Genomic DNA, 23,116 nt, shown 5'->3' with positions numbered 1-23,116 from the left:
CGCATGCCTTACAATTTCGAACTGTTTAAAATTTTATTCAACAAGGATAAATATGGTCTAACTTTATAAAGTTTGTCAGTCGTATTGATATTTAAATTGTCAGCCAAATTTAAATTACTCTTTACGTCACGATAGGTTTGTCTGATCATGCATGACCTTACAAAAGGATTTGTAATGTCCTCATCTAGAGACCAATACATTTATTCACGAGGTTACCTATGATACCCAGTGTATAATAAAAATCCTATAAATGTTTTTATATTATTGATCGTCAACGATGTGGCTACTTTGTTTTTTAATAGAGCGTAACCATTTGATTGTTCTACAATTAAGTTAATAAGATCATCATTAAAAAATAGTTCAAAGAACTCGGTACAAGATTTACCCACTAATTTTCTTTTCACATCTTCGATGCTTCTATTCTCAACGTTGTTTGGCACTCGCGAATAACTAGGTTTCGATTTCTTCCAACGCATTTCCCTTGGCATTGATGACGAAGATGTTGATGGTTGGGGTTGGGATGGAGTTGTTGAAGGTTCACTCATCAGCCTCTTGGAGTGGATTTCCAAAGTTCCTGCCGTATCTCCGAAAGTATGGCTAAATGCAGCGTCTTCATGTAAATCATTGTCATCAAAATCCTCTTCATCAGTAACTTCGGCGACTTCAGGTGGTAAAACGACCACATCTGGAATATCTTCTTCGCCGTCTTCATCGTTGACATTCCAATTCTCTGTGATAATGTCAGCAGCCTCTTGTGCGGTAAAAAAGTAATTTGGATTCATCCTATTCAGAAGAAAAAACACAGTATTAGCGATTGGTGCCGGTAATTATGAATAAAATAATGCCAAGGTTTTTACCCCCGTATTTCGCCGACGGTGCGTTAATGCACCACTTAGATAAACTATGTAAAATGAGTACCTTTGAAATTTTTATTTTTTTTAAAGTGTTCAAATTATTAAATACGAGTCAATTCTGTATTAAAAAATGCTAGAATATATTAAGAATTTTAGTCATATGTTAAATATAATAATTATTTAAAAATTGCTTACCTGAGTGTCGTATTTTGTCCGACTTTGGGGGCGTCTACAATGCGACTGAAGCAAATATATTTCTACCTGTTTAGTTCTAACGGTAAAGTCAAACCTTTTCTATAAATACTTGAAAGAATAACGGTGAATCCTTATCAAGTTATCAAAATATGACCAAGCAACCAGGATGGTGCGTTTTTGAACCGTCAGCGAAATATGGGTTAACTTCTTAACTAACTCAACCTACACTAAAACTTATCGATTTTCCAGTATCTCTAAATAGTTGATTCCGAATAAAGGAATTCGGACATTGCTTGGTTGGACGTAAAATTGGAAAACCGTGTTCTTACCACACGCTACAAGTGGCCTTGTCTGCTCACTTGCTCACCTGCTCTCTTGTCCTGTCATGGGCCATTCGTTCCACCGGCAATTAGCACAGGTAGCGAATCTACCATCATTACAGCGAGAAACTGTATACTGTAATGAATAATTAACCGATACTTTATCAAACCGTGTTTTTGGGTTAGATTTCTAATTATAATGAGGTATTAACGCTGAGAGTGGTTAAATTTTAAACCAAAACATCAACATGGCGTGTTTGATATTCCTTTTGTTTATGATACAAATTTCAATCATTCACTCATAAATATTTTTTTAATAAGCAAACGCTAAATTAACTTAACGTGTCCCGGAAAGACAATGGTCCTGGGTTCGTTTCCTAGATGTGACCGTGTCCTTTTCTGATTTTTCTGTTTCAGATTTTCGTTTAGAAATCTGTAATATTGTCTTCAATAATCAAACATTTAACTTTACCCAATCTAACCTATTATCATTATAACCCGATAACAAGCTTTTTAAACCAATGTAACCTAACCTAACTAACCATTTTGGAATTTTAGATATTTCGGTAAACGCAAGGATTGAGAGGAATCGTGTTAAATTTTCCAATACATTTGGGAGGCGTAACCTAACCTAACCTTTTTAACGACCTTCCAGAGAGCCTCAAAACGGAGAATCGAATAAATATGTATTTATTAAACTGTTGAATCTTAAGATAAATTAATAAAATTATAATGTCCTCTAATACAGAAAAAAACTAATGCCGTAAATATGGAATCGACTTGGGTTCTATTAGCTAATGCGTTCGATATATAGTTTTCATATAAAGTAGAACTGCCCTACAAAAATCCACGTTGATTCGGAACAATTAAGTAGTTAATATAAGGGGAAATTTTATCTACTAATAGTTTTTCAAAAAGTTTCAGTATTACGGATAGCTTACATATTGTTGTATGTAAGTTATATTACATTTGTTACCCTTTTTGAATATAAGTGTCATATAGCAACATTTTCAAATGTTAGAGAAGCAACCTGTGTCAAGGTATTGATTAAACAATTAGCAAATCAGCTCAGCAATATAATCAGTGAAGCAATACAATTTAAAAGGATACTGGGATGCACATTATCGGGTCCGGCATTTTTATTTTTGTCTAGGGATTTAATCTTAGATTTATATATGTATTGCAGGAATATGAATGCTTTCGTTAATGGATAAAGGTGGGATATAATTGTCTGGGATATCTTCGTCATAAACACTTTTGAAATAGTCAGCAAAATAGTCAACCTTTACTTTCAGTACTACTCTAGGAGATGATGACGGGATGGGTAATCCTTGTTTGTTTTTCTTAGAGAGTTAACATGATTGAAAAAGTTTTAAATATTGGAGGGCATAGAATTTTCGATTCCATTTGTGACATACGTGTAGTTAAAATACAATTTATGACATTTTTTTGCAATGAGTTCTATAGTTGTAAATTATCTTGTAGTTGTTTAGGTAGTTCGGTTCTTTATAGTTTTTGTGGGCAATTTTTTTTACATATTACCATGTTAATTAACTCTCCATTGAACCATTTTGGGAACTTCGCTTCTTTGAAGTGTGGTACATATTTTTTATTGCCCCCCTTAATAATTGTGTAAAATATTTCCATTGTTGAGGCGAAGAAATGACCAGTCTTCATTAGCAAGATATTGTTTCATGTTAGGATAGTCAGCTTTAGAAAAATTATAAGTAAGGTTAGGCAGAATAGGTGTGTCGTTTTGTGAGTCATTCGTCATAATTTTTATGCTTTCAGCGGGGTGGTGGTCAAGGGGGAGGAGCTCATCAACTGATTTAACAACATGAATTGAGTGATCACTGGAAAACCCTAAATCCAACAGTCGATTATTGTTATTGTAGACTTGATTGACTTGACGTAGTGAGAGTAAGTTAGTCATCAATTCGCGACCATTTTCTTTCAAGAGTCTTTATTCGTCCAATCAATGCTAGGGTTATTATAGTCGCCAAATAAAATTGTTCAGGCATCCGGGTTGGTTTCGACGTCATCAATGTGGTTTCTGTAGACTGTGATGTTGGATCCAGGAGGAATGTAGACACATCCCAGGAGAATGTTACGTGATTTCATTTTTTAATAATATGAATACTTGTTCCACGTCTAGATGTCTACATAGTAACCGAGTGGATGGCAATGATTTTGAAATGGATATGAATCTTATCCTCCTCTTGTTTTAGTACTAGTCGCTGGATTTATATCAACGCGGTAGGTGTTTTAAGATGAAAATCCAAGTTCTTCGGTATGAATATCAGGATCAAGCCAGGTTTCAGTTAGAAGAAATACATCAATGTTTTGGAGTGATGGAAGAGTGGTTTGTAATTCTAAAAGTTTGGTACGGTAGCCTCTGATGTTTTGGCCGTATCCATTGATAGGTTTGAGTTTTTATTTGGAGTAATCTTCACTATTGTCGGCTTGTTGTTGCTAAATTAGGTTGTTAGTCCAACTTCGTTCCCCTGTATGTATTTGTGTACTTAGTTAGAAAGCGAAACATATCTAAATATTTAACTATAGTAAATAATATCAAATTATGTTTTAATGTTAAATTTTATACTGAGTTCATTCAATTCCATTTTGTCACTCATCTATTAATTTTTCTTTCAAATTCAAGCGTCAAGCGTAGTCTCCTACAAACTACTACGTGTATTCTTGGGGCGTTTCCGAACTGTTCTATTATCTTCTAAAGCCTCAAATATCCTCCTGCAACACCTATCTCCATGTATTCATCAGTCTTGGAATAAAACTGTGGATTTGTATATAAATCAAATCCACGCCGCCAACCCGTTGTCTGCCCACGCAGCCGCCCACCCGAACAAAAACAGGTCACAGATACAATATTCTTTATATAAATAGACAAGCGGAATTCCCCGGCGTTGCTCGGGTTTTACAACGAACTTTATTTAAGTTTCATATAAATAGTGACCAGATCAAGTGCGCAAAATTTCATCATGTTTGGAATAAAACTCTAGATCTGCCCGCCAGCCCACCTCAAAAAGACGCTCTCCTTTATATATATCTCCTTTGTATATTTTAATTGGGACCTCACGCGTCTCAAACCCGTATTGAGGCAGAATTTTTAACAAATTATTGAACGAATTTTGGCCATGGATTATTTATAAATACAACGTATAATTTCCTACATAACAATAATTAAGAATACATCAACACAAAAAAGTACATTAGAACACAATCACAACACAAAAAGGTTTTACACAATGTTATAATACGAGGTTACGGGTACTGTCGAAGCTGGAAGGCCAATGTGAATAATAATTATGGTTGTCTATTGGTATATTAATATAATCATGGTCGAGTTATGCAGATTCACAATGTAATTAGCGGCTTTTTATATGAAAATCTTTACCGTCTGGAGACAGTGAGACCGTGGCATCCCCAATCGGGGTATTATTATTATGGAAGGTAGTGGGGAAGGGAACGAGACAGGGTAAAGGAAAGTGGGAAAGTATCTAAATATTCAGATCTGGTCACCAAACATGGTTAAAGCCATTTGAAGCAACGCTTCAATACTGAATGGTGGTCTTACACTCGGGCGATACAGAGAGTATTTTCTACTGTGCAACGTGCCGCAAATATACCTAATATTATTATTAATTATTTAACCTTGAAATAGTATATTACTTAAATAAAATTCACGTATGCCGGGATTTGAACCCGCGATCTCCGGATTTCCAGTCGAGAGCCTTACCCCTCGATCACGCTGGCCGTCAAATTGACAAATTCATCGCGTTCCTACACAGGCGTCGTTGGTTCAATTCTTTTTCTAGCTAAGACTTCCATCATTGCATAAGCAATATCTTCGTTAATCCGAAAAAAATAGAAAGAAGGGAAGTTATTTATTATTATTAATGATTATAAAATAAAAATTAAAATAATAGAAAATGGGTATAGTATAAAATCTCAATAAAAGTAATGAAAATGAGAAAATACAAATTCCTTCTATTATCCAGTATATTGGAGGTCAGTTGGAGGTAAAAAAGCGCAACCTATTTTTTTGCTTTATGTCTCATCTAAATTTAATACATCAATGAACCTGTGATGGTACGTTATTTAGAGTTTGTCCTTGAATTTTTATTTCAGTATATTTTATTTTTAGTCTGTCGCGAGCAGCTTTCGAGGGCTTGCGTCATTAAACCTGTGACGTCATGTCGAAAGCGTACATACTTCAGATAGTACTCTGAATTATCTCACGGATAGTTAAAATTCGCCAGAGGTTCTATCTGTTAGAAATCTATCTTTCTCTAGAATTTTAATGTTTTAAGTTCGCAGTTAAAATAACTGAATCATAAATAGTTGATACTTTTTGAAACTTGTAGAGATATAAATATTTTTTTTTGTTTTCACCTTTAGATTTTGATAGTACCTGTTGACAGAAGCATATTGGTAAAGTATATTTTGTAGTACATATTGATATAATTATCTCGCGAACACCTAAATTAATATCCAAGAAATACTATGTATGTATTATATCTAGTAGATATCTCTACCTCAATCAATTAGTGCTGAACTTAACCCTTTGGGCTTTTAAATGTTCTTATCTACAAGTCCCAGTCATGGAATTTCTGAAAGCTTCTAAGGTTTTTTTTACATTAACCCCATACAGAAGGCCCCAAAGAAAATAATAATTTATCTCAGGGCCTGTGTCACCTTTGGTGATGCTGTGTGGAGGGTTTTTTTATGGAAAGGAAAGAGAGGAAGTTTTGGGAAGGAAAACGGTATGAGGGATGGGTATGAATCTAGGGATCAGTTCAGTGTCCAGGAAGTATTTTAAATTGTCATTAAAACAAATATTATTTTAAAAATTGATAAATTTATCGTTCAAATGTTTGTATACGAATTAAACATTGATATGTCCAAATTTTAATTTTGTCAAAACAAATATGAACATTTTAACAAAAAAACTTACCGAAATATTTCATTTAAAATAACCTATAATTTTTTTATATTTAAAAAACACAATTTCACAAGAAAACGTTTACTTTGTGTTTCATGCCGTTTAAACAATAAACAATATAAATATTTTGTAAACTTTCTACTATTTTCAACTACTTTCAACTACTGCCAACGGAAGAATATCACCAATTTTTAATCACACACTTTGAAGATTTTTAGGATTTCATCCATTCAATTAAGTACAAATATTTGAGACTAACTAACTACAAATAATTATTTACTTTATTAACTTGAATAAATCACATGTCCCGCATTATAGAAAAAAAGATTTTTAAAATGTATGAACGCCCGGGGTCAGATCTGTCCCTAAAAAGCTATAATGATTTTGTGGCTAGTAATGTCCGTCAGAGGCTTGAAGGGTTAATATAAAGTAGAAATTAATGAATACTCTTTATAGATCTGTTATTTTTAGTTTTTCACTAAATTCGCCTTAAGGAAATCTGTAAGGGTTTCAATAAATCACTTACCAAATTCGAAGTTCTTAAAATTTTAAAAAAAAGTCATTTATACGACTTTTTTAATCTTTACTAAAATCAACTCACAATCGCCGAATAAAATATTACATTTCAAGTAGGTAACATAAGTTATTATATTAGTTACATACAATTGAAAAATTATTTTGTGTAAGGTTCTAAGTTCTATTCCAATAATTATTATATTTCCAAAGAAAAACCGAGTAATCTATTATGTTATTTATAAGTTTTGTAAAGATTTTCTTTGAATACTTTATCAGATAAATAGTTGCTTTGTTCTTGAAGATATTAACGTTTTAAGTAGATATGAATTAAATATGGGATAAACGGATGAACGGGATTTAAATCTAAAAATATACGATAAATGGCGAGATCTACGTGGATTCATTGGATTTAAACCGCAGAAAGCAGTTCATATGTTTCCATATTAATAATTAGAGGAATGATATTAATTAAATAATATGATAAACATTAATATATAAACAACCAATCGCTCGCACTAACTTAGTAAATAACACTTAATTTTTTATACCTAATGCCAACCGGGTTTTGCTTGTAAAGTTTTTAACGTTCCTTTCGTCAAAACAAAGGACAGAAGCCAGATAGATCTTCCTAACGAATTTACATTTTGTTAGGTTTGATTTACAACTTCCCGCGGTTTATCAACCCTTCAATCTTAACGAATTAATATGTCACGTTGTGTCAATTTTTTGTTTCGACAGGGATTAATTCATTGAAGGATCCTTTTAATTGGTTGTGGTAACTTTGGTTCTTTTTAGATGAGGCGTGTTACATTCTGTATGGTTTGAAAATAAGACAATGACCGACTACCCTGATTTTAACTACCTTTTCCTACCTTGTTTGCTCGCCCAAACGTTTCCGGTTGCTGCAGTTGATAATGTGCTAATATAATGAGAAAATTAATTACAAGTACATGAAATTCACTATAGACAATTCAATTCAAGATGCACAAGATTCTAAGTTAATGATTTGACTATGGGTTGTTAGTTTTGTGAGTTATTTCTATGAGTAGGTATTTTCGGGAATAGCTAGAGACAAAACATGTGTTGCTTTCGATTGGTCTCCGTCCAAATCCCATCCATCAACGTGACCAGCTCGAGAGCAGCCAAGTTGATGGTCCAATCCCAACACCTCCAGAAATGAATTGAATATCGCTCAGCGACAGATGAGATAATGACATGTTTTGCCTCCTGCCGGAGGGTGATGAAGGTGGAATGTGGGTCCTTGGTGGTAGCTGTTGATGTTGATGTTGATGATGAATGATGAAGATTCATCTTATACCGTTAGGTACAAGGAGCTGCTCTGGTCCGGCGGCATGATAGCCTGGTGTCAGGAACCATATGGGTCACGTGGGTAGCGCGAGGTTTAGGTCGCGTCAACCTCCCCCAAATCGATGATGAGTTGAGCTTCGCCAGCATGCCGAAAATTAGGAGTCCACTCTACTAACCTCAAACATAAACATATACTGAAGTGGTTTGCATCAGCAACGTCAGGAGTTCGGGAGTCCCGTGAACACCCCTCTGGTTTACGCTCGTAAGGATAATGATGAATTCAGCTTCAGTTTGTTCGACTTCGCCTCTGCAGTCACGCTACTCCAAATAGCTCCTGGCTCCAGTCTATACAGCTTCTCGTTCCAGTAGAGGTAATGACACATATTTATCATATGTACAATACAGAACATACTTCAAGTCTTTCGTCCACACTCAAAATAGTCAAGTCAATATTTAATTTGGATGAGGGCGTCCATCCGACATAACGAATGTTCCCTAGACGGGAGATTTTACCCCACTTCAAAGTCATGGTCATTCGCTCTATCGTTTGTTACCCTCCGTTCGCTTCAAATATCAAAGAATGGTAGAAATTGATATCCTCGACTTCCGGCGCTAAGGATCAGGGATACTGGAATCATCAGGTCGTGAATCTGAAATCATCCGATCTCCGTCAGCTCAAACGGTTTCAGTCGGAGTCAATTTCCAACCTAATTCTGGATGACTTCTCCTCCTATAGTGGGGTAAATACTTATTGAATTTGACAGGAAGGACATCAGAAAGCGCCGAAACAACTTCATATTCGTCACGATCCCTTCGTTCTGTCAGCGAGAAAATTCTCCCCACACGCCAGACAAGAATAGCATAGCCATTACCCGCTTCGTTCCTTCGTCTACCAGCTAACTCAAGTAGGAAAGCCCATTAGCAATTTTCGTTCCCTTCGATTTGAACTCCGTGAAAGCGTCCTCTCACCAGCTGAAAATACTCGAAACAGGGGTCTATTCCGGGTGACTATCTAAGGCTGGTCCGCCAACACCTTCGACAGAAACCGGTGCTTTTACGGGAATAACTCAACCACACCAATAGCAGGGGAAAAAGCCGGCGCTGCTATACTAAAATAGACGTTATATCGGTATCCAGGGTTATCGACTTTGCTAACACAAAAGTCCCTATTAGGCAAGCCAAATTACAAATTTCGTTCCCTTCGCTTTTGTCGCTTTGGTAAGATAGGACAGCCTACGGAAAATTCGTACACTCCGTCCCCGCCAAACTTATGAAAAATGAAAATCTCACTTCATAGAATAGGAATGCCAGACAGATGAATTCTCCCGGCGGCTAGCTGTAACCCGCTGCGTTATCCCGATTCAAAATGAATGAAAAGAGTGATGTTTGAATAAGCTATATTTAATTAAATATATTTTATGAATTCCGTATAACCTAATCGTTAAATATTATTACTGGAGAATTATTAAATCATTTTAAGTTGCAGAAAAAAATTGTCTAGCTCATAAACAATGTCTATTGTTGGATGGTCTAAAGCGGTTTCAGGGTAACCGTTCTTCGTCCCTTTTTTAATGGCCAGATCTCGTAATTTATGGCCTCCTTCGCTAACGAGTACCTATAGTGCTCAAGTTAAATACCCTTACTTCAAAATACAATTGGATTATTTGGTTTACATTAAGGAAATAAGTGTTATTAATTAGATTATAATAGACTTACCGATACATCTTAGTGTCAACAATCCAAATAATTATAAAAAAACAAACACAGTCACATGCAGAAAAACTCATGCTGTTAGAAAACCGCACCTTCTACACTAAATGATTTTAGCCGTGTTCGCGTCCCGACGATTAATTCTTGTTGACGCGCTTCTTAGTTTTTACTAACTCGACTATCTTAAAACGCTGACCGATCCTGATTATTCCTGACCGTCTCCCAGACCTTGAAACTCTGACCCCCTTGACTGTATTTCCCGCCTCCCAACGTTTTCAAACTGACTATCTTGAACCGCTTTTTCTAACCACCGACTATCGACTTCCTTCTTCCGTTCTTCAACGCTGACTCTCTTGAACCGCTTTTTCTAACCACCGACTATCGACTTCCTTCTTCCGTTCTTCAACGCTAACTGTCTCGACCGTCTCCCCGCACTTTCAAATCCAGACTCCCAAAAACTGACTACCCGCCCGCGCTCCTTAACCACGACTATCGACTTGCTTCTTCCGACCTTCAACGCTGACTGTCTCGACCGTCTCCCCGCACTTTCAAATCCAGACTCCCAAAAACTGACTACCCGCCCGCGCTCCTTAACCACGACTATCGACTTGCTTCTTCCGTTCTTCAACGCTGACTGTCTTGAACCGCTTTTTCTAACCACGACTATCGACTTCCTCCTTCCGATCTTCAACGCTAACTGTCTTGAACCGCTTTTTCTAACCACGACTATCGACTTCCTCCTTCCGATCTTCAACGCTAACTGTCTTGAACCGCTTTTTCTAACCACGACTATCGACTTCCTCCTTCCGATCTTCAACGCTAACTGTCTTGAACCGCTTTTTCTAACCACGACTATCGACTTCCTCCTTCCGATCTTCAACGCTAACTGTCTTGAACCGCTTTTTCTAACCACGACTATCGACTTCCTCCTTCCGATCTTTAACGCTAACTGTCGACCGTCTCCCCGCGCTTTCAAATCCAGACTCCCCCTCCCCAAACCAACCCCCAAATCACCATATGCGACTTCTAATTTATGTCTCCTGAATTCTGAATGCTTTTTGTATTCAAAAGACAGAAATGCACTAAAGGAACACATCAATTTAAATCGTTTCAAAACCAATAAATTGTTACTTCTTAAGTAAAATGTCTAATTCTTTGTTCAAAGGATGAAACTTGACTACCCCCAGTCCAGTGGCGTGTTGGCCCACCAGAATTTTAGCTCGGCTTACTATTATCAACCACCATCACGGAGGTCTCTGCCGATACAGTGCATGTTCCTATTTTTTTTTCTCTACCCTAATAAATCTAAACACTTGTTTTAAAATCAGTTGTCCAACATCTGGTAATCTCCTATGTCGTGAGACCAACTGAAAATTTCTTTCCCACCATAATAAATCAACAATAAAAAAATTTATCCCAGGGCGAGTCCATCACATGCTACAACCGTAGTATCATCAGGGCTGTATAAAAATATCAGGTATTGTAGCAAAACCTGGTCGGCAATAGGAATAAATAAATAAAGGATTGTTTACTAAGTTAGTGTATTCTTTTAAATTTTAATGTCACATCACAAAGTATTCACATGAGCAAAATATATATTCTATTTTACAAATATTTAGAGAGAAACAAATACATTACTTAAAATTTAATATATCAGCCCGAATAACCGAGCGTGTTATCAATAGATAATATATGGGATTAATTTACTGTAACAACCTTTCTAATCTTAAAATTACATTAAGAATTACCTAAAACCAGTCTTTTACATTACAGTTTATCAATGTTATTGTTTTTTTTTAATCTTCTTTTTTTGCGATAAATCTTGGGTTTTTTTTATTTTCATGTTTTTTATTATTTCCATTAATTTAGTACTGATTAATGATTTTATTATTTAAGCTTAAGTCCCTCACCAAACCCAAGAGCCTTGTCTCGTTATGGCGAGGAAAGTTATGACGATTGTGCTTTATTCACTTTAACATATATTATTTGTATATTGTCTTGTAAAAAAATACATGAGTTTATAATAATAAAATAAAAGAGTTGATTTCCTAATTGTAGTTTAAGAAATTCCGACTTCTTTCTGCCTCCCAAGATATACAAATCTAGTGTTGCCTTAGTTTCACTGTAACTGGAAAATTGGGACTCTTATGTGGTATAAACAATTATTTGGTTACTTACTCGCTTTACATTAATTATTTTAGATAGCTAATAAGATCAATGGTGCTATCAAACCTACACTAGGAGCATAACACGAAACAGAAAAACAAATTCTCTTCCCTAAAATTCTGGTCGTTTTACCTCAAAAATTGATCTAGACCACCAAAAAACCACATTCCCTACACAAACCATGTTTAAAAGATAAACATTTGTATTAACGAACCATTTTTTTGCCTGCCTAACCCCGTAGAGAGAGAGTGTTATAAGATAATGTCAACGGCAAATACAAAATCTAGTTCATTTGCACAACACGTGGCAATATAAAATAGCTGTTTCGCTTATTGCTATAACACAAACAGCAATTTAGAACTTTTCGTTTCACTCCAGCAAAATTCTTAAATATTTGCCCAGCTTTCAGTGAATTATTAACAGGGGCGCTTTATCGATATGTTTTAAAAACATGTTTTGTGCATACGGGCCGCTCAAACAAGGGGAGGAACGATCTCAAATGCTGAAGAACTTTTTGAAAAGAATGGGAGCATTTATTATGGTCACCTTACTGGATTTTGGCAAAAAAAAACTTTATCGACTTTATTGGAATACTACTTAATGCTTAATTCTTTCACACTTCATGTCACTATTGACTAAACTATAGTCGATAAAGTTTTCCTACCGTCGCCGACCTACAAACAAACTCCAAGGACTATCAATGAGGAGAAGCTAAAAAACTTGGTGCATTTGGAGTGCAGGTAGAAATAAATGCGAGGCGCCACTGAGCGTAGATGCGATTTGCAGTAGCATGGGTAAACGACGTAAGCGCATTTTCGTACTCGGTGTTTGGTCTTGAAATGGGAAAATGGTTGGTTACCGGTATATCATTAAAATTTATTCAGTTCTTACCTCTCGGTAACCATCACCTCGCTGGAAAACTATTTAAAATTTGGAAAATTGCATGAAATGTCTCCAAGTTCGAGTTCGATTGTGTTTTTTTTAAACAAAAGAAGGATTCGGACGATTCGAAACATAAATAAACCACTTACTAGATCGATTTCTTCGGGCTTTTTGTATGAAACAAATCGGTCCTAAAAAAACATAGATATAACCAATAGACAATAAATAGACAGTAACAATTCTCATTCGGAGCCTACTTATTATACTATACACCAATGAAAATCTCTGAAAGTTTATTCCATAGTCTTTCAGAGTTTTTCATTGGTGGATATAGGTAGGCAACGTCACAATATTCAAGGTACCAATTTTAGATCGGAGTTATAGCGCCCTGATTCGGACCATCGGACTATCTAGGAAGCAAGTTATGGGTGTTGTTTGCGTACATAATTTCGTTTTTAACCAGTTGGAGTATAAAACAGAAAAATATTTGAGAAACCTAAAGTTTTATTGACCCAAACGATGCTGATTTTGTTGAAACTAATTCGTGTAAATCGCTGGCCATGCTTAATACGTTTTTTTAATAAATCCTTTTGGTTTACCTTAATTATTAAAAAAAAGAAGCTGACTGAAATTTTTAGCTTTTTAATTTAAAAAAAATCGTTTTCGCTGTATGAAATATTGTATATTTCGTGAAAACCCTATCAAAATCCGTTCGTAGTTTACAAGAACTAAGCGCTCAAAGAGACATACGCGGATAGCGAAATTATTTTACACTATTTAGAGATATTTTAATGTCTTAATGGTTTTTATTGATTTGGATTGTCTGATTTCTACCTTGGGGGGGGGGGCATTTTGCAGACTGTCGACGGACCTGGCGCTACTTGTTATTTCGTCCTTTTATCGCAGAAGAAAATAATATATCCAATGTACGACGCTCCGCTACATCAAGTGCCCAATTCATTCCATCATAACGCCTTCTTACGGCGCTTTCATTTCGCATTCAATTAAATCTAACGCGAATAACAGGACCCTAAAGCCCGCAATAAAAAGAGTCCTGGAAGACACTTTTTAGGGGACGCTTTAAGGAAACTTTCACGACATCGCCGAGAGATACAATTATGGCGGGATATTGTGACACCTTTGCGCAATATTCAGGCGTTATTTAGACCAACTTGTATTTTTTATTTATTTTTTTGAGAAAGATTATTATAGTTTACAACACGGCTTCAACAAATTTTTTGCAAAATCTTTTGTGTATTATTTTTTTAAATCATTTTTTATTGATTACTAACACAAAACAACAGTTCGTGTTCACCGTTCAAAGCGACCGTGTCAATAACCAATTTGACAATGTGTAGAACAAAAATTGAAAAGTACTGAGATGGAACTTACATTGTTCTTTCGTATCGACACCGGAAAGGCAAAAAGGCGTAAGCCACAATTGTCAAAATTGAATTAATCATACAGTTTTTATTAAAATTTTCGTCTAATCAAAACTGCAAACTTAACTCATTTTTTACTAAATTGTCGCTTACGCTGTTGCCTTTTCGGCGTCGATATTGTTTTCTCCGATTGAGATATATTTGGTATTAACGTTTAAACGTAGATAAATCTTTTCTTTTTCGCCCAATCTGTAAATGCTTAGTGAAACTGTAAATTGCATAGGATACTCGAAAATGAAAAAGGTGTGACCGTTGTTTTCTCCCGACACCTTTCACTTATTGATCTCCTTTGTATAACTTTATATGATAATTTTGTTTGTTGGGGTTAGTTTTTCGCAAATAAAGATCTTCTTTGTTGGATCCGAGTACTTCATTTCTTTAGGGGTGAAAATACCTTAAAATTTTACATTTGTTTGATAACGTTGTCCTTTGTGTTAAATTGAATATCTATAATTTGTTTAACAAGATTGTTGTTGTAATTCACTCTAGAGTTGTTTTTTAACAGATCGCTGCAGTCTAAGTCGATAATCAGTAATTCAATAGGCTTTCGCATGTCATCATTTGTCTTCACTCCGATTTCTTGTATGTCAAGAGATGTTTCTAAAGAGCCCTGTTGTACTTGATAATCGATATAAAAAAAACATTGTACCTACTTGTATCTTACGAATTCAGTTGATTATGTTTTATAGGTACAATGCACTAATTATTACACTCCCTACCTGAATTCCGAAATTTTATTTATTTATTTATTTTATTTTTAATATTAATAGTGACGTATTGCCCATCTCCCTAGGTGTGGAACTTAATAATTGAATGATATAAAAGCAAAACCGCCACTATTCACCAATACAAAATGTCAAACATTAAAAAAAAACGATTTGCATATTATATCCCCAATCTTTTTTCCCTTTATTTTTCCCAATATTTTTTTACTCATAAGTTGCATATCTTTTTCAGAATAAAAAATACAAGTAAAGAGGAAGCTACAAGCCAAAAATGTGTATATTCTTGGTATGCCTTATATTGTAGGTAATAGGCATTAAAATCGCTTGACAAACGGAGTTTAGAAACGTTCGATTTCAAGCACAAAACTGGTTTTTATTTAATTTGTAAATAATTTTATAAGAAATCAAAAAAGTTAATCAAGTGAAACTGTCACAGATAATTTAAGCTATAATACTTTATTTTTGAAAAGTTGTTTCCTTTACGCGTTCATACATTTATATTGAATAAATATTATTTTTAGTAGTTTACATTTATATGAGTAATTTATTTGTATTCTACTCATGCGAAACGATAGGAAAACCTTCAATTTTTTTTACTTCAATAATTTATTTAATTTATTGAAGAATAATTTTTGGTATTCATAGTATACCCCAAATCGTTATAAAGATTGATCAAAATAGTGATTTCGCATTAAGCTTCATGTTAAGTGAACCCGCAAAGGCCTATGCGTGGGTAAAATAAAAAGAACTAATAAAATAATAATCAAAATAAACTTTTTTAACAAAATATAATACATAAATATAAGAATTTATATGAAAATTCAAATCGTTCAGCCATAATTTTAATTATTTAATATATTATGATATTTTATTAGCAATTTGTATTTGTTTAGGTAGAAGAATAAATGTACGTGTACTTATAAAACTGAAATGTGTTTGCACTAATTTGGATGTAAAATATATTATTAATTTGCATTCTTTCTTTGGAACTCCAAAAGAATTTCTGTGTTTTTTCTTTTAATGTATTTATAAAATATATTCTATTTAACTGTTAAGTCTGTCTAGTCTGTTTTAAAATCTATGTACACTGTTCATTGAACTCTCTTTTAAATTAGCTTTCTTACGTAAAAAAAATTTTCTTTTATTTTACTAATGTTAATTAATGTTGTCTTTCCCGAAATTATTTTTTTTAACTAACTGGGAATTTTGTAATGTACTATCACTAAATCCTTTTGCCCTTTCTTTTAAATTTTTTAAAATTACATATTTTATGGTTTGCCGGATAAACTATTTGCGAATATTAATTTTCTTGTATAGTGAGTAATTAACTTGCAAACTTGAGCGTGTTGTTTTAGATTTTCATTTGAATTAATCATTTTTCTGCTCTGAAAACAAATGTATTTTGAATGGAGAAGGTGTTGCAGTTCAACTCAGATTAGTGGACGTTTTTTTGGACCTGAACATTTGTCAGAGTGGCGGTTTTGCACTTGGATTTTAGAAGTACTTACATATTTTCACGCTCGTGATTGGTACATTTATAGAGTAAACTTCATCAAAAGTGAAAAGAGGTAATTTTGCATTAGACCACCGTTTCTTTCGTTCGAAGACTGTGTGGTGTAGAAAGTGTAAAATATATTACTAATAAATCATTAGGTCAAAATTATCAAAATAACTTTGTGTTAAAAAATGTTTTTTTTTTTTAATTTCATAAATTACCAAGTATCGAAACGTTCCGGGAGAGTTCTGACGTCATAATAATCTACAACAGCAAGAATAACAACCAATTTCGATACATTGTTCATTTTGGCGGGTTTATGTAATTGAAAGGTTAAAAAATAATTTTGTTGTGATAATGTACTGTCTCGTAAAAAATGGAGAATCAACAATGTTGAAATCATAAAATTTTTGCTTTATTGAAAGCTTCATATAGTGAAAAAAGTCACATTATCGGCCTAAATAAACGTATTTTATTTATATTTAAATGTACAAACAAAATTGTGCAATTTTAACAAGGCCAAAGCACACAGAGGTTTTTTTTTAATTTGTTGCTTCAATTATTGCAAAAAAAATTTGTGGCACCAATTAATATAAATCATTTTGTATAATAAAACACTGTGCTTTTTAATTTGCGTTTTTCTTAGTGCCTCTAACTTCAAACTAATGGTGGTATATTGTAATTGTTCCAGCCCTGCCAAGAGAACCAGGACTTCCGTGCCCGCCAATGCTCCGCCTACGACCAGGTGCCCTACGAAGGGGCCCTGCTCACCTGGGCCCCGCACTATGAAGACAATGAGCCCTGTGCTCTCACTTGCAGGGGGAAACCCCAATCCCACCCTCAGGTAAGCAATGCGCTTTCTTCTAGCGGGTCCCATGACGAAACAGAGTAATGAAACCTATCCTATTTTATAATAATTCTACTTGTCACTATTCTGTTTTATCCGTTTTATCAAGTTTTATGAACACCTGTTCCGACATCGTCATAACACATTCCTGTTTTACTGATAGTTTATTAGGAAATATGTCAATTCAATTGTTAAATGCCTGCAGTCCCGTTTTTACAAGGAACACGAATAATTTTGGAAAATTATTTTTCGTTAAATTAATTAAGAATAAATCTAACAATAATTTATTAATATTTATTCTAAATAACATATTATAAGCGAAAATTAGTCGCCTGAAATATCCATACAAATTGAAAATATCTCTCGAGTAAAAATAAATGCCTATTCCCGGGAATTGAACCCGCACTTTCTGATGTCTGGTCAGGTGCTCTGGACCACTCATCTACGTCGGCCTATTTCCAACACGCCAAATAATGGAATAGTACTTCAATCAACAATTACTGCTTATAAATTTTTTTTCACCTTTAATAAACCAACTTTATTTTTGTAGGAAATGCTTTGTTAGTGCTAAATTTCCCACTAGATGGCGTCGAGACATATTATATCTTCATTTGTTGGCGGTGGCAATTATTTTTACTTTATTTTACATCATATTTAATAAATGTAATATTATTTTGTGCAGATACGCAGGCTACATAAATTGCACGCCATAACTTTGTCATATTTTTGTGTAATATATTTTTTTTAAGAATTTTCTTAGAGTATTCTTATTTTTAGATTTTTATATTTTTTATGTTTTTGTCTTTATCCCGAGCATTTTATTTGTGTTGAAAAGTCTGGACTCGCTAAACTCTCGAAGGCTATTAAAAAAAAAGACGTTCCGGGAAAAAATTTCGAAAATATTCAAGTCAAAATCTCGCCTCCTTTTAAATAAAACCGGAGGGAAGATGTATGAAAATGTTGCTAGAGGAAAACAATAAAAGGAGAAGATAGATATAGGTTTGTGAATGAACGGTTAGAAAACTCGATTGATAAACATAACTAAAACTATTTACTAATAGCTTTAGGAACCATATATACAACTGACGCAGACCCTTGAAAAATCACGGAATGCAAATCAGTTTCAATTTTTGGAAATTGCATCAAAAATAATTTTCTGTTAAAATATTATATTGGAATGATGACATTTAAATTCAAAGCAATATTTTTAGAGTTCATTGAACCATATTTACCGTGTATTTGATTTTTACACAAATCAAGTTTACTTTGAAAACAAGAGAAAGGTCACTTTTTGTGTGAGATTTTGAAAAACCACCCCAATCCCCTTTTCGACTCTTTAGAGCAGAATTTTCATAATTTTGTTGATGTTCAAAATAAAAGAAAAATTACTGTCTACTAAAGTAAACTTAGTCGAGCAACGCTGGGGCTTCAGCTAGTTTTTAATAATATAATGAATTGAAGAAAATTTTGGCAGTTTTTTGGATTTCAACGTAGCGGTAACTGAAAAACCGGACTCGAAATATTACAAAACTGACTAATCAAGTTGGGAGCTTATATATACTTCGTCCGTCCTCTGCCACCAAGTTGGGAAGTTATATACTTCGTCCGTCCTTTGCCATCAAGTTGGGAGGTTATATACTTCCTCCGTTCTCTGCCATCAAGTTGGGAGGTTATATACTTCGTCCGTTCTCTGCCATCAAGTTGGAAGGTTATATACTTCGTCCGTCCTCTGCCATCAAGTTGGGAGGTTATATACTTCGTCCGTCCTCTGCCATCAAGCTTTAATTTTTCCACTCCTATTAAAAAAAACTACCGGGAATTTCAATTAACTACGACACTGCTCTTTAAAATTTAATTGACGTTTTCTCCTAGAAACCACAAAATCTCATGTATAATCATAGACATTCAAATTAATAGACATGCCCTAACATGAAATATGGGTATCATTACAACGAGCTGGAGGCAAACCACGTGACAGTATTTTTGGCACCAGGAGGATTCGAAAAATTTTTGAATAAACTATGTCATCATTCCTACATTGATCACTGAAAGCTGCACATTAAAATAACCAGAAAAGATAAAGTTTGCTGAAGTAATGCAAAGTTTTCCAGCGCTATCCATTGTGGAATTTTTATACGCATGATCTGACAGTTCGATATCAACCCTAAAATTGAATGAGGTGGTTACATTTGTAAAAGTGTCAAACTAAATAGTGTATTCAATTCTGGAAACAATATAGAATTTTTGTTTCCCCGATTTCGGACAAGTATTCAATATTGAAGTGAAACTTCTTTACGCGCGTCATGCAATTTCGAGGACCGGAGTAAAACCGACTCATGACCGAAACGAAAATGCGGGTACCCCCACCACCGATTAAAGTTCATTTGATCTAGTCAAAGTTTTGAAGTAACATATAAATGCTTCTTAGCTCATCCCGACAACTGGCGTTGGTGGTGTAATGGTCAGCATAGTTGCCTTCCAAGCAGTTGATCCGAGTTCGATTCTCGGCCATCGCACATTATTTTTTTGTTTTTAACGCCTTTTTCATTCAATATCTTATTTTTTAGTAGGTCAGAACATTTTTTAAAAGAAAATAATATTGCAAAATAATAAAAACACTTATCTCACTGTGATAAAACATTACTCCGCTAGAGCGCGCTTTGCGTTATTGTGTTGGATTAAAATTATTATCTAATCCGTATATTATGATAATTGTATTACATTTATTTAATTAATTTATTTATTTTGATAATATGTAATAATTTACAGAAAAAAAAATTAAAACTATCTCCCTCTGATAAAATATCCGTTCGCTAGAGCGCACTACGCGATCTTGTGTGGGATTCTATTTCTGTACATTGTACATTATTTTTAAAAATATATTATATTTTGGGTGTGATGTAGGTAACATTATAAAACATAACAAGCTCTCATATTTTCAGAACCTACATAATATAATCAATTTATGCGGCTTTGCTTACAGTTGGTGCTCAGCGTGGTTGGCTTTCAATCAGTTAAGCGAGGTTCGATTCTCGGCTGTGGCATTTTTGAAGTGAAACCTTGTTGAGGTGGGGGAGCCGCTCACGAACGTTCTCTCTCTTCTCTTCTTTCCTCTCTCTCAGACACCAGCGAACTGCGCCACGCCAAGCATCAGCTGAAACTAGAAGTTTCACTTCTGTCTTGCGTAGGCTTGACACACCCACTTTTTTTTTTTAAGCAGCAAGCCATTTGCGCGCCATTTTATAAAAGACTAATTTTTTGAAGACAGAATGGTGACATTATTTAATTCGAGTTGCCTGTATACTGTAAAATCAATTTATTAGCAAATCACCGAAAGTGGTACGGTCACAAGTTGTAGTTGGTTTGTTCACTTTTCCCTGTTTGGCTCGTCTATTAATTTGGATGTCTTTGAATATAATATAATTTCATAGGGTTGTACTAAATTATTTATTTATTTATTTAAGCCCATTAAAGGTTTTTATATGTACGTTTATATAATTTAAATAAAGTAAAAAATTACTTTACTAAAAAGAAAAATGAATATGCAGTTACATTATATAATAGAAAATAAAAATATCAGTATAATTTGACACTTTCAACTATTGAAATAAGGTTCATTTGTAAATGGTTTATTTATGGTTCATTTACACAATGGTACGATCAAATAAATTTGTTCTACTAGATGACGAAAAACCGTATTGGTATGCTTACATTGTAATATTGATGTATTAAATAAATAAATTAGCAACATTGGAATATTAGTTTCCCAAATGTTATATCGGTCTCATAGGAGTATATTATTGCGACGCTGAAATAGAATTGTCACAATAATGTCTTGTAACACGGAAAGATATTAAATAACAAATTAATTCAGGGGTGTACAACAAATCACAAATAATTCAAAATTTAGGTAATAATTTAACTTATAAATTTGGTAATCCTAATCCAGGCATTCTCCAGGAATAACTTTTATGAAATTTAAAATCTTTTGTTGGATTATTTCAATGATGTCTGAATGAATTTCACGATTTGGAGATAAAATTGTACCACACATGGCAACTTTCTTGTAACATAATAGTCAATGCTTTGATAGTACTGATATTATGAAAGTAAATAGATTATTTTAACACAAAAACGACCGGGTACTATTCTATACCTAGATAGACCGTGACCGTCATAACGACGGCTGATTGTCATATTGAGTGTATATTTTTTGTATAGTATAAAATATAAAACAATAACGAATGAAATTGCTTACTTTATTTAATTAGGTACACATTTGGTATAATATAATTTGCAAAAACATAAACGAAACCATTATTCGCTGACTTGAAATACGTGCGCAGAGATTAACATGAGATAGAATACTAACAACTGACACCAAAAAATTAATATAAATACAATAAATTTTAAGCAAAATATCGTCACATTACATCGGGCAGCCGTCTAAATGACGGCTATGATCTATAAAGTGTTAAAATAAATTCTAGGCAAAATAGACGTTCTTTTCAAACTATACATTTATTTATTTTAAACAAAATTAATAACTTTTTTTACACCATTATTTAATCAAAAGGATCAACTTGTTTCAAAACCAACGGTTTCTTCGTCGGGATAGACGTATAGTATTTATTTACGTGTAGTATTTATTCTGATATTCATTATAACTACATAACCTCTTAATTTAACCTATTTTTCAGGATGGTCCCCAGCTCGTCTCCGAAGAAAACGAGGACGAGACAGTAGTTGTGGCGCAACTGGCCACCAAGGTGCAGGATGGGACTAGGTGCAGACCTGGAAGTTTGGACATGTGCATTAACGGAAAGTGTCAGGTAAGCTACAATTTTTTTTTAATTTCTAGCTGATACGGTTGACCGACGATGTAGCACTGACGAGCTAGACTGATGATCCTCGTACGCGGCGCGTAGAAAATCGCGTGACATTGCAGCTCGTCCTTCATCTTCCTACATATCTAGAGCCGACAAATACCTAGTGCTACGCGTACCGTACGCGTACCACGTGTATGTGTTCTTATAATTCTCAGAGCATAGTGTGGTATTTTTTTTCTATTGAGGGAATTTAGTATAACTACTTTTTCAATTCTGCATTTGTATGGATATTATCTTAAAAAATTACAAATATTTTTATGAGTATTATCGTATCGTGAATATTGCTTCAGATTGTATTAATTTTCAACGGTGGTGGTTTTACAAAAAGTTAAAAAAACTGAAAAAATCTTTCAGTCTTGCTTAGGCTTACCTATTGTTTTATTGAAAAAAATAATTGGGAAAAGCACCACATCAAGCTCGGTTAATGCCTTGGACACATTACGCTATATTATGCGCGCGCAATTTGAGCGTGGCATACACTTATTATATGTTGGGGTGACACATTATGTTACAATCTTATTCAGGAGAGGGGGTCAGATCAATTGAGGAACTGCCGGTGAATATCATTTCTTTGTATGAGATCTGTCACTTTAACAGATGACAGCCACGTAATTATGGCGCACCGTTAATTGTTCTAAGCCCTTCTCTTGCCTTCGGCAGCAGATCACGGCGCATATCGTCACCACGCCCACTCTTATAACTCATCATCTTTTGGGATGTGACAGGCCTGTATGGGATTGTAAGGCGAGCTATATGAAGTTATATAAAACGCTTTGAACTTATAGAGTAATCTGTCACCCCTTTAAA

The 23,116-nt window shown here is 34.3% G+C and overlaps 1 protein-coding gene across 4 annotated transcripts in view; it reads left to right on the top strand.

Annotated features, from left to right (window-relative positions):
- Window positions 1-23,116, top strand: part of nolo (ADAMTS-like no long nerve cord) — a 789,822-nt gene that overhangs the window by 661,950 nt on the left and 104,756 nt on the right. For all 4 annotated transcript variants that reach the window (XM_089646552.1, XM_089646553.1, XM_089646550.1 and 1 more), the window contains 2 exons: window positions 17,265-17,417; window positions 22,121-22,252. In XM_089646552.1, coding sequence (XP_089502678.1) covers window positions 17,265-17,417; window positions 22,121-22,252 — 285 coding nt within the window. The remainder of the gene's footprint in view (window positions 1-17,264; window positions 17,418-22,120; window positions 22,253-23,116) is intronic.

The sequence above is a fragment of the Hesperophylax consimilis genome, chromosome 24 (assembly GCF_061612785.1).
Source record: "Hesperophylax consimilis isolate HC1 chromosome 24, BYU_Hcon_1.0, whole genome shotgun sequence".
Classification (NCBI taxonomy): Eukaryota; Metazoa; Arthropoda; class Insecta; order Trichoptera; family Limnephilidae; genus Hesperophylax; species Hesperophylax consimilis.
This window is presented reverse-complemented; position numbering and strand designations above follow the sequence as displayed.